Genomic DNA, 13,160 nt, shown 5'->3' with positions numbered 1-13,160 from the left:
GTAAATGAGTGTTTTCAGGTTATTATTTAGTGTTGGTAAAGGAGGATAGTGGATTAAAATTTGCTTGCATGTCTTCAAATGCTCGACGATCCTATGAATAATAGAGTTATAATTCTCAAGGGAATAATCATATAAATTAATATTGATGATCTTTGAAACAATTTTCTTAGAATTAAGTTTATAAATATAACTCAAAGTATCGTTTTCGTTTAATATTTTGTTATTCACTCTCATTTTTACAATCTTATTTTTGAAGTTATCTTTCTGATAAATGTGTTTTAAAGTTCTCTCCGCATCCTCCTTTGTTAAACCAGCGTTGATGAACTGCTTATAGTGAATATTAATCAAAAATGAGTGGTTTAACCAAAAGATGGAAGATTTAGTTTGGGGCCTGAATCCGTGTGATGATTTGTACTTTGAATAATTATTAAGAAAAGCATCAAGAGTTATTCCCGAAGGCAAATAGGTTGAATATATGATTTTATTAATTTTAAAAACTTCATTGTCTGCGAAAAGAATATAGATCGTGTCATTGATTGTAGTCGGGAATTTGACGCCCTCAGTATATTGTTTTATGTAGAGTGCTCTTTCTTTAGATCTATTAATATTAAATAAAAACCAGTTATTGAATTCCGCCTCTAAAGGAGAGAATAATTGATAAATTGAAGTCTTTAAATCTTTTAATTCTACTCCATCACTGTTTTCAAAAGATTCTATCAGTTGGAACATTTTCTTAATTAATGGAAATCGTGTCGAATAAATGAAGTTGAAGAAAAACATACCGTGTCTATAGGGAGAATATTCGGTATCGTAATCAGAATTCAATATTTTGGTAATATTCAGTGTAAAATCATTAAAATAACTGAGTGTTTCTGGACAAAAATCGCATTGTTCGTATGCAAAATATTCGGCACTGCCTTCAACAAACCAAGTCGGTAGCCACTGCATTCTGTTATAATGAAGCATATTCAAGAGATTATGTTGCATTTCGTGTTTAAAATTAAACAAAAATGAGTCCCGAATATAAGTAAATGATGATGTGCCCTCGTTATTCAAATCAATGTTTCCGAATTCATCGTATAAATAAGGAATAGTTACTCCGCCATCTGTTCCGTATAAGTGCCAAAATCTCTTATAATCCACGTACGCTTCCAAGTTATCAAATAAATAATGATGAATAACGTAGGGAGTATTTTGATATTTCTCAGTTAATTCCAGTTGAGTAACGTAATTCTCCATGTGGCCAAATATTTCTACGATATGTTTTTTGATAATATTTAAGTCATATCGCGTCTTCTTATTATAAAATAACGTAATGTTAAAATTACTAAAGTCGGGAAGATTGAGTTGCACAACGTCTTTCAAAATTTCCTTTCGAGTAATAGAAATATCCTCGACCCCGAAAAATTTCTTATTGTCTTCGTTTCCGTTGATGTGGTAATAAACATAAAAAAGTCGTTTCAATTCAAGACAGTTGTTAATCGAAAATGGGTGATCACAGGCAATGTTAAGTAAATTCAGGGCGGCCAAGTTTACTCTATTTTTGAAATTTATCGAATTAGATTTATAGTGGATGTGGCTATAAGTTGATAAGGCAATCCGGAATAATTCTCGGTAATTTAAGCCCCATTTATAAAAATTAGTATTTAACATCTCCAAAATAGTAAAATGATTTTCGACATTACTCGTGGTATCCAAATATCTGTAATATAAATCATTAATATGATAGAATAATTTTTCTAATGGCGATAAATCCGTTTTTTTATAAAGAATAAAAGTAGTATCTTTATCGCTATTGATATATTTTTCTAAAACACGCGATGTATTTTGGAATATCTCGTCATAAACACTCTGATTTGTTCCCCAAAAATATAATCCATAGCTAGCAAATAAAACGTAATCTTGCAATGTTTTCGGAGTAAAGGTTTCGTTTTGAAATTTGGTCACAACTTCAGTTATCAGATTTTTGCAGTATGAATTATCAAATTTTATAGCGTAGCAATTGGCGTATAATTTACTTATATTACTCATAGTAACAGTCTCGTTATTTTCACCAGTTCCCCCGTATACCCTATCAATATTAAAGTTGCGTGCATTAATGCTATGTTTGCGAACATTTTCACTATATCCATGACGAGAGTGATCATCATTAATAAAATTATTGTTCTTATCCTCGGGCATAGTATCATAATTATTAGGGCGATACCTATTATTTTCTTCATGATTAGTTAAAAAAGTTTTCTTAATATCAGTTAAACTATGATTGTCTCTAAATTTTTGAACTTTAAAATCATTAAAACTCAGATTGCCAATTTTTCCGGCTTGTTTCAAAGACGCATATTCGACGTGTAAAGTTCTAATATCACACGAAATATACGCAAACCCGGTAATTAAAACCCATAAAACACAAAAATTAAAATACATTTAATAATAAAAAAAATGTGTTAATGTTTAATTTTTTTATGAAATTTTATATATTTTAGATAATTTCGTATTTGTTAAGCACTAATTGATTATCGGAATGATAATTACGCGTTTTTTAAAATTTAATATATTGTTTTTCCTTATAACATGCTCGGTTTCTCATCTCACATATAGCAATAATAGCTTATATTTGTATCATTCTATTAACACACGTATAAAAACTAATAATTATCAAATAGAATTTAAAATAAGCAAATATGAGATAAAGTGTGATAAAATAGAATATCAACATTCTGTACCACTTTATACAAAAATACAATGTCTAAAAAATAATAATGCTTTATATTCAGTTTTAAATGAAGGCAATAGCTTTATTAATATTAATAATACTTATAGCAATATGGCTTATATAAGGACTTATAAGTCATCTTTTTTAAAAAAAGAGATATATAAATGTATAAATGGAGATTATAAATTACAAATTCAGATGAAATTTTGTGAAAATAATAAACCAAAAAAGAAAATTATTTTAGATATCACAAACGCGAATCGGGTTTTTGAATATTTATTTCGTTATAGACATAAAATATATAAAATAAATATTAATTTGTCTAATATTTATTACTATTATGTGATTTTGAATCAAGAATTATTACGGTTTTATAATTGTAATCTCGAATCTATATCTATAAAAGACTGGTATGAAACTCAAAATAGCGCATGTGTTAATCCGAATAAGGATAAAAAGTGTACTTATAACATAATACAAACCCCAAAGGTGAATGTTTATGAATTCTCGTTAGAGATAACACAGATGGATCACGTGTGTGAAGTAAGAAATTTAGACACAAATCCTATAATAGAATTTAGTGATTTAAATAGACAGGATATACGTCATTTATATGTCGATGAAAATCAAACTCATTTAAATGTTACAATTTTGTCCAATGGGCTCTTTAATGTATTTGTGTCATGTTCTCATAGAAAAGGCTTTAAAACAAAGGTTTATCCGCTTAATATATATACGGATTATACACTTGACATATCAGTGTTATCTAAGAATGACACGATCTGTTATCTAATATGTAATAATAAAAAAATATCCTTAATCCATTTCCTAAAAAATGAAAATGTAAGCACGAAAAAAAGTTCCTTTAATCTTAAATACATTTACATATATATTATGTCAATTCTAGCATTAGTAATATCTTATCTTTTCTGTATTTTTAATATATATTACCAAGATCAATTATGAGAAGATAGAAGTCACGATATTTCAATTAGTGTAGAAAAGTAATCAATTATCCCGAATTATCTTTAAAAGATACAATATCAAATTCCATATACCAATCGTATAATGAAAAATTCATACAGTATTTATATGTTTATAACAAGTTAAGTACGAATACCATACGTAATTACGTAAAAGATATCGTGTTTAAAAACGATGGGGTTTACTTTAAAACCCAGAAAATAATTAACAATATTCCTAAAATTTTGTCAACGATTAATAACTTAGTGATTAGTAAGAATAAAAGAGAGTTAGTAATTTACAATAATCAAAGCAAAATTCTAATGAAATACTGTATACAGGTCAACATATTCTTATATCTAACAATTTATATACAAAAGATCAAAATAAATATGATATTTATTGTAAACGCACAAATAAACGCGTTATTGTATTATCTCGGCACATATTTTCTAATGAAGATGCCAATATTGAAATAATAGATAAAAACCCATCAAATTATTCTTTAATCTGTATTATCAAAATGTGTTGTGCATTTTACTAACATATTTAAATGAATATAATAAACATGAAACAAGAAATTACTTCCAGTCTCAGAAACTCGCGTTTGTCATGTATGTGTTGTCACGATGAAGCAGATTATTTATGCATGGGATCATTTTTATCAGACAGTGATTATCTTCCTTATTCTCCGGCATCAACCTTGTATGAAGAAATTAATTTTGTTAACCACATTTATGAAAATGATGAAAATATTTACGAAAGTATTGAAAATATTTACGAAAATATTGATGTAACTAATGTTGAAAATATTTATGAAAGTATTTATGATCTTCTTCTTGATATTTCTGGGGACACCTTAAGTATACTCGAGGAAAGAACACCCGCTCGCAAAAACAAATTTAATTTTGGGAAATATAGGCGCTACTTCATAAAGAACAAAAGGAAGCTTCAATCATTTTATAAATCATTTTTTTAATTTTTTTTAAGTTTTACATCAGTATTTCAGAAAATGGTCCGCGAATGCTCCCTGTATCATAATAGGAACAGCCATCGTTACCCATTCTTTAAATTCGGGTATTTCTTTTAATACAGACTGAGGTGTTAATCCCTGAATTTCTTCTCCTTCGGAAGATACTGGAGTAATTTCAAAAGAGTCTTTATTATTTTTAATTTCTCTTTCCAGATCGTTTAATGCAGCGGGAAGATCTATGAGTAATATCGAAACATCTCGTAAATTGTTGAAACTAACTGTCTCAAAGTTATAATATTTTCTGATAAGATGCTTGAATTTAACAGGGAATTTATCATTTAAATATTCAAAATCTTCCGATGTTTTTGCACCAAGAGCAGATAGGATATGATACAGAGTCATATAAAGATGTTTATCTACTTGCGATACTTCGACATGATGTCGTTTATATTTTATACATATATCTACCCGCGACTTCTTTGTTCGATGTTCCGGAACGAAACTACAGAAAGTATCTACGAGCCAACCGCAAATAAATACGATCAAGAAGACAAACAAAATAAGATAAAAAATATTCATCATCATTTATAAGAAAGAAATTTTTGAAAAATTTTTAAACGATTATTTCAAAAAATAATTCAAATTTAATTCTTTTTCAACAGCTTTTGTTCCGTATTTTCTTACGGTTCCATAAATTTTAGATGAAAAGAAAGGTCTATCATGTAAACCACCAATACACCACAAAATTCCTACGTAACCATTTGGATTTACACCATCTAGGAAATATTTATCGTTTAAATATATTAAATAATCAATAGCTGTCTGCGGATTTTCAACCCATTTTAGAACTTGTTTTCCCCAATAGATTCTTGCTTTATTATGAAGATATCCGTTTCGTACTAAATAAGTCTGAAACGCATTCCATAATTTATCGCTGGTTCTGCCTTTTTCTAAGGTTTCTAAATCATAGTTCGCTTCTCGCGCATCATCTTTTTTTGCCTCCAAAGTTTGTTTAGCCCATTCTGGTGCAGCACTTAAGGAAGTATAATTCTTTTCATAATAACAAAAATTATCAGATAATTCCTTTCTTACCATAATCTGTTCAATAAATTTATCAATCTTTGCTTCATCACCATCTACTTTTAATATTTCTAGAACGCATCTCTGAGAAGAAATAAATCCGAAATTAATCCAGGGTGACAAAAAACTCGTATTCTCGTTATTCTCTGTTACTGCTCTGTAATTTGGTAAAACAGTATTTAAAAAGTATCGTAGCTGCTTCATTCCGTGGGAATACCCTCCAATGAATTTATTTTCTTTAGTAAATCTCGTTATTTTGTCGAAATTGTTTTTCACATAAACTGGGGAAATTTTATTGGGACTTATCTTTGGAAATTCAACAAGGAATTCCTTTTGTCTTTTCATCATTAATTTTCGTAAAGAAAGCGCGAATGTCAGTTTCTTGATAGCAATCTCCCAAACTGGAAAAATATTGTGCGCGTCAACTTGGTGAATATTAACATCTATTTCTAGCAATTTTTCTAAGAATTTATCGTATCTTATTAACGGATTTTGATCGACCACGATATACCCGATTTTATATCGGTTAATAAAGTTCGAAATTTTTGATTTATCCGCATTAAATAATAAATGAAATCCAATTCGGAATCTGTGTGCATCTCGCTCCAATTCCTCTAATCCATTTTTAAGAAATAAATAATGACGAGGCAATAAATTATCTTCATTTTTTAATAGATTATAAGCCATATAGCATATGGAATTGTTTTCTTTTGCAATATTTAATGAATGAATCACGGCCCAATTATCACGGATTCTTAAATCTCTAAATGCTAAATATAAAACATTTGAATGCGGGGTCTGTGATTCTTTCAGAATTTTGAATCTCGCTTCGTGAATTTGTGACGCTTTTTTTGTCATTTTACTATTTAAATATATAATACAATAATGAGATAAATTTATATTCAAGTTTCGTCGGCACTAATTGCACTGACACTACTGGCTTCAGCCGACTGCGAAGCGGCGCATGATGATTTGTCTACATTTTCCTTTTTATCAGACGGTTTTCTATAATAAAAATAGTAGCAAATACCTGTGATAATTACAAGTAGAATAACGAGTATCAAAATCCATTCAAACATTGATATTTTCTTTTCCATATTAATTTAATAGAAAATAAATTAAAAAAAATAATAATAATAACTATATTTTTAAGTTTTTAAAATTAAATCGAGATAATTTATTGAAGTAATATCTTAGAAATAATAAATTTTAATGTTTTTAGTATAGTTATTCTACTATGTATCTTTTAAATTGGAATTTTAAAAAGTTAAAATATATCATCTTCGTGATAAGTTGGGGAATATTATTTTGTGAATCCGCAATGTATGGCACGAGGCATAAGTATAATCGAAATATTTTCGATAAAGATATTAATTTTGGACTTAAATATCCCAAATATCATTCCTCTCAGAGTATTTACAATTCGTTGGTACATCTTTATTATTCATAAGAAAATAATTTATATCACTGAGTTTAATCCTCGATTATATGAATATATATATACATATATCTAAAATCTCTCATAATGAGGAGTATCAAAATAGAAAAATATACGATAATGATTTAACTAAATTTATCAAACAAGCATACTGTATCACAAATAAAAATTCTAAAATCGGAATTGGTTTCTATATTTATGTGGTTATTTCCTTTGTGTTTTTGATGTAAAAAATGAAAAAATATCGTATTAAAGTAAACACGCTAAAAATGGCAGCTTTAATAAACACAAATAACCCTACAATTAACAATTTAGTTATCAACAATGTAGTTAAACCACAAGTTAACAAGAAAAAGCGATGCGTACTGTTCTTAGTGGCACGAATTGTTGATTGTTTAAACCTCATTTAATAAAATGTACTTAATTTCATTAAAATTTAAATATTTTTAGCCAGAAATTTTATAACATCTTATTTTTTTTTTACCATAAATTATTTTAAGTGATATCTATAATACTCAAAATGTGCTCGAGATTACAAAATAAGAATTTAAACAACAACTCGATAGAATATTGCATAAAAAAAAATAAAAAAATTAACTGGCTAAATTACAATTTTTCTAACGAAGAAGTATTATTATCCGATATTAGGCTATTAATTTTGCATAAAAAATGGCAAGAAATAGATAAAATATTAGACAAGATTCCTTGGTCTCTGATTTCGCAGCAAGTAATTTTGCCCGAAACATTTATCAACATGTATTCCGATTATTTGGATTGGGAACTCATTTTGCAATACCAAGTTTTATCGGAAGATTTTTTAGAACAAATATTGCCTAGACTAAATAAAAAAAAATATTGGGATCTTGTTTCTATATATCAGATTTTACATTCTGCTTTTATAAACAAATATCAAGATTACGTGAACTGGGATAACATCATTAAATGCCAAGAATTGAATAAATCTGTGATTGAAAATAATAAAGATAAAATCAAATGGGATTTACTTCCATATTATCAAGATATCGATCCGCATATGTTGGATTTAATAAAGTATTATTAGGATTACTACACGGCCATATCCATTTTAATATGGGGATGATATTTATAATTTTCTAAAATGAAATCTTCGTATTTATAATCCGATATATCATTTTTATCATTTTTTATCTTTAAAGTCGGAAAATCATAGGGCTCTCTTTCAATTAATTGCGTCGCCGCGTCCACGTGATTCAAATATAAGTGAGTATTACCCATTATATGAATGAATTTATCTGGTTTTAAGTTTGTAAGATGTGCAATCATGTAAGTTAATAAAGCATACGACGCAATATTATAGGGAACTCCGAGCATTATATCCGCTGATCTTTGATATAATTGCGAAGATAATTTATCTCCAGAAACATAAAATTGTATTAAAACATGACATGGCGGCAATGCCATCTGAGATAATAATTTAACATCCCAAGATGAAATCAACATTCTTCTATTATTTGGATCGTTTTTAATAGAATCAATGACGTTTTGTAGTTGATCAATGCCCTGATTTGTATAATCGTGACCACATCCTTTATAGTCTATTCCGGCGTGACGCCATTGAAATCCATAAGTTGGTCCAATATCTCCGGCTTCTCTATTAAAAATTTGTCTAGTTGCTAAAAACTCTTTTGTGCTATTCGCATTCCATATTTTCACGCCATTTTTATCTAAAACTTTCGCGTCAGTTGAACCACTAATAAACCACAGTAATTCTTTTGTTACAACATTCCAACTTATTTTTCTGGTTGTCAATAACGGAAATGATTTTGAAATATCAAATCTCATTACTTCACCAAAAGTAGAGAATGTGCCGACTTTAGTGCGATCGATACTCCTATATCCCGTCGCTAAAATCTTCTTTACTATGTTTAAGTATTGACGAGTCATTTTTAACGTTAAAAAAAATAAAATTTCAATTTCTCTTAGTATTTTCGAATAGTAATATCATCAAAACTGTTTTAGGGATATTCTGAATTAATGTCGGGACTATCCCATAATAATTGTTTCTCAATGGATTCTTGATGATAGTTTTTAATGTATTAACAAACGAATTATTAGTGGAATGCTGATTTATTCTGCCATAAAATAACGGAAAAGTGAGTACGTAACTTATTCCTTTAGAGAATGCCGCAGTTAAACAAATTCCTGTTTTACTATTAATTTCGTAACTATTTTTGATGTTTTCATAGATCATAAAAGTCATTATTGTGTTTGTTGAGTTTAAATAACCAAAAACCAAACCTGAAGTAAGTATTTTGTATTTCGATTTCGCTAATAAATCGGATGTAACTTGGAATAAAGATTGCCCGGAGAGTGTTTGCTTCGTTTTTAATACCCAAAACGGATTAGATATTGTTAAGCCAGCTAAAGCTCCGATTGAAGTAGAGAAGAAATTTGATGTTCTCTCGGATAAAAGGTTTTTAACGCCAAAAAATACCGAATAATTTATTGTGTATGCAAAAACTGTAATCGGTGTAGCTTGATAAAACGGTTTAATTTTACTCAATTTAGATGAATTTTCTTTATTCATCACGTACTTGATAGTTTTAAAAAATCCTAAATTTTGATTAATTTGATTGAGTTTTATGACATCTAATGGTTGCAATATCAATGCCGAAGCAAAGCTGGAAATACATCCGGAATAAAAATCATTCATGATTAATCTTTACATTAATCCAATATTTTTTCACAAAACGTCTTTTATTTTTTTGTGAATTTTTTTCGTTATAAATAACTATGTCTTTTATATAAAATTATAAAATGATTTTAGTTATGTTGGTTAAATTTTTACATGGGATCATTTTTTTTTATTCCGGGAATCATCGTCCGGATATGGTAATTTAAATTCATGTATAAAATAATTAACGGAATTTTTTTTTTAAAATAAATAAGACATCAGAATTTAATATGACGTTCTTATTTTCTTTATGTTTCTTTTTGGTTGTTCAACCGGCATTATTCTATCAAGCAGCGGTCGTGGAATACTCCAAATACCCATTCATTGATAACACGGATAAAGGAGTACAAAATAATATCAAAGAACATGTGAAAGTAATTGAAGAATATCAGGCAAAAAATCCCGGAAAATTAGACATTTTAGTTTTCCCGAAATTATCATTAACGAGTTGCGATTTCCCACTAGTAAAGAAAGAATTAGATAGTTTTGTGTCAGAACTCTCGAAGATTGCTAAGAAAAATAAATTTTATTTAGTCATGAGTGTCTGCACCGTCGAAGAAGACCCATATAATACCGATAAAAAAAAAATACGAAAACGTAGGCAATTAAATATTTTTGGTACACCAGTTCGTAAAATTATTGATCCCTTGGGAATTTTTGATGCAAATAACTACAATGACAATTGGCGAAAAAAACAAACTACTACGAGTACTACTACGAGTACCACTACTAAAGCTCCGTCATCTGATATTGAGGCGGTAAATGTTCTAAATGAAGCAAATTCAAATGATTTTGTTAGTGATAACAATCCATATCTGAATAACTTTTATAACCCCAACGAGAATTATGGATACGGAATAAGTGAAGATATTCCGCATAAGATAACTGTAAATGAAGATAATATGCACAACAATAGTAATCGTAATTATATCGGATTGCTTCCCGATATGCAAGAGGCAAATAACTATAATTTTCGTGAATCAAAAGTGAGTAATATTCACGAATTAGCCGCGAATAATCCTCATAAATTAACCAGGCAGTATAATAATCAGGATATTTATATTTCCACAATAACTCCAGAAATTCATTATACTTCTTCACCAGAAATTCAAAATTCATATCATACGACCACGGATACGGCATTTTCAGAAGATAAATTAGAGGATAATATAGAAGGCACTGATTCAACATTAAATAATTATAATTTCAATAATGAAATAAATACGATTGAGACTATAGAGCGTGAAATAGAGAATAATGAAGCCAAAATTTACGCAATTTCCCCACGAATTTCTTCTGGAAAAATGGCTAGACAAGCGGGAACTTTTGATGAGAATGGACCGGATACTCCCCCCGAAGAAGAAAATACTGAAAATACTCCCGAGGAAAATGCTCCCGAAAATGCTCCCGAAAATACTGAAAATACTGAAAATACAGAAAATACTGAAAATACTGAAAATACTGAAAATACTCCTGAGGAAGAAGATGTGCCCGAAGAAACGGGAAATGATTTGGGAGAAACTACGACAGAAATTCCAAGTGATAATCCCGAAGAAGAAACGGAAAATAATTTGGGAGAAACTACGACAGAAATTCCAAGTGATAACGAAGAAGTTGTTCCTGAAGAAGATGTGCTCGAAGAAACGGGAAATGATTTGGGAGAAACTACGACAGAAAATTTCGATGAAGAAACTACGACAGAAAATCCCGATGATATGAAGCCCGTCACTCGCGAATCAAGATTGAAAAATGATAAATATTCAACTCGGGAACCTCTTCCTCCACACATAACAAGCACAACAGTTTCTAAACCAGAATTAAACGCCACTACTCCTATTACGAAAAGTACTACAACAATGAAACCAGAGGTAAAAGCAATTAATAGAACTTCTGACAAACCAGCGAGAATTTTAAATTTAGTTTTTAATCGAGAAGGCAACCTTATGCTTTTGGGGAAGAATTCTAATAAAATCCCGTATTTTCGTACTGATTTTGACGTAGATTTCCTTATTTTAGATCCCTCTTTTTCATTAAATAATCTCTCAGAGATGTTAAGCACCAATTACAAAAAGAGCGTATTAAATAAAAGACCAGTTCTCATTTACATGCATGATTACTTATCGAGTATCAATAATATTTTGAGTGCTAAAAAGTTCGAATCTTTTATTCATAATACCGGATACGTGTGCTTATCTGCTAAACTCTCTTATCTTAATTACCGCGATAACGCATTATTAAGTGGAATATATCTCGGCGAATTAGGTTATCACGTAGATAAAAAAGAAGAAATCAGAATACAAAGTTTCTATTCCACTAACATAACACAAACTAAAAGTAAATCTTCGACTGCGATCAATACGATTCAATATCTAAATCCCAATAATAAAATTAGTTTTCCGATTTTCAATACGAATAACATAGTTTATAAAAAGGAAATCGAGATTAATAAAGAAATCACTATCTCTCATTGTCATGATAATTTTTGTTGTAAAGCATCTCTGGAATTAATTAAACAACCAAAGAAATTATCTTATACTGAGGCATTGTATAGATTATTGACGCGCATAAATCCCGTAGAACCATTGAAGTATAAATTTATAATGTATGTTGATTCCCAAAACTTCTATCAGAATAATCTTTGTGGCGTTGTATTTTGTAAAAATGAATTGGAATCATGTAACGGATTTTATCCATTCGACGAAGACTCCTACATGTTTAATAAATTGTCTCTGACGTTACTCAATAAAAATAGAGATAGCATCGACTATTGTTATTCGCCATATCTCATGGATAATTTATTTTATCCTCTTAGTAATTCTTTTTATTCACTTTCAAATAATAATCTTAGTCTTAAAAATTCTTCAAAATTATTAAATGCAGCAATAATTCAAACTTTTAAAAAATAATATTCGGCGTAAAATTTCATCGATTTTAAAAATTATTACTTGTTAAAAAATTACGAGTCACGACTCATTGGATTATATAAACCAAATACGAATTACAAATAAGATTTTGATAGTTTAAATAAATTTAAATCGGTAATTTTTTTTCTTATTAAATTAACTTAAATCTCGGTTAATTACTTTTGTCCTCAACAGGTTTTAGTAAAATAAAATGAATCTCAATCTCAATAACGAGTTTTTCTGTAGTATTAATGAGTTTTGTAAGAATTTGAAACAATATCCAAAAATCCACAACTATTTCAAGAATTTGATTAAAGAAATATCTATAGTAGAGACAAAAGTTCATCCCCTGATTAATGTTGATCCAAGTATTCGTT

The 13,160-nt window shown here is 28.9% G+C and overlaps 1 protein-coding gene across 1 annotated transcript; it reads right to left on the bottom strand.

The window, feature by feature from the left end:
- Positions 1-7,735: 7,735 nt before the first annotated feature.
- Positions 7,736-9,851, bottom strand: LOC134836263 (thymidylate synthase-like). Its single transcript, XM_063851481.1, has one exon. The coding sequence runs from the start codon at positions 9,088-9,090 to the stop codon at positions 8,233-8,235; it is 858 nt and encodes a 285-aa protein (XP_063707551.1). The 5' UTR covers positions 9,091-9,851; the 3' UTR covers positions 7,736-8,232.
- Between the last annotated feature and the right edge of the window lie 3,309 nt (positions 9,852-13,160).

Source organism: Culicoides brevitarsis, unplaced genomic scaffold (genome assembly GCF_036172545.1).
Source record: "Culicoides brevitarsis isolate CSIRO-B50_1 unplaced genomic scaffold, AGI_CSIRO_Cbre_v1 contig_4, whole genome shotgun sequence".
Classification (NCBI taxonomy): domain Eukaryota; kingdom Metazoa; phylum Arthropoda; class Insecta; order Diptera; family Ceratopogonidae; genus Culicoides; species Culicoides brevitarsis.
This window is presented reverse-complemented; position numbering and strand designations above follow the sequence as displayed.

What these genes read in the sequence shown, in the direction of transcription:
- LOC134836263 (XM_063851481.1), bottom strand. Translation starts at nt 9,090, where the DNA reads ATGACTCGTCAATACTTAAACATAGTAAAGAAGATTTTAGCGACGGGA.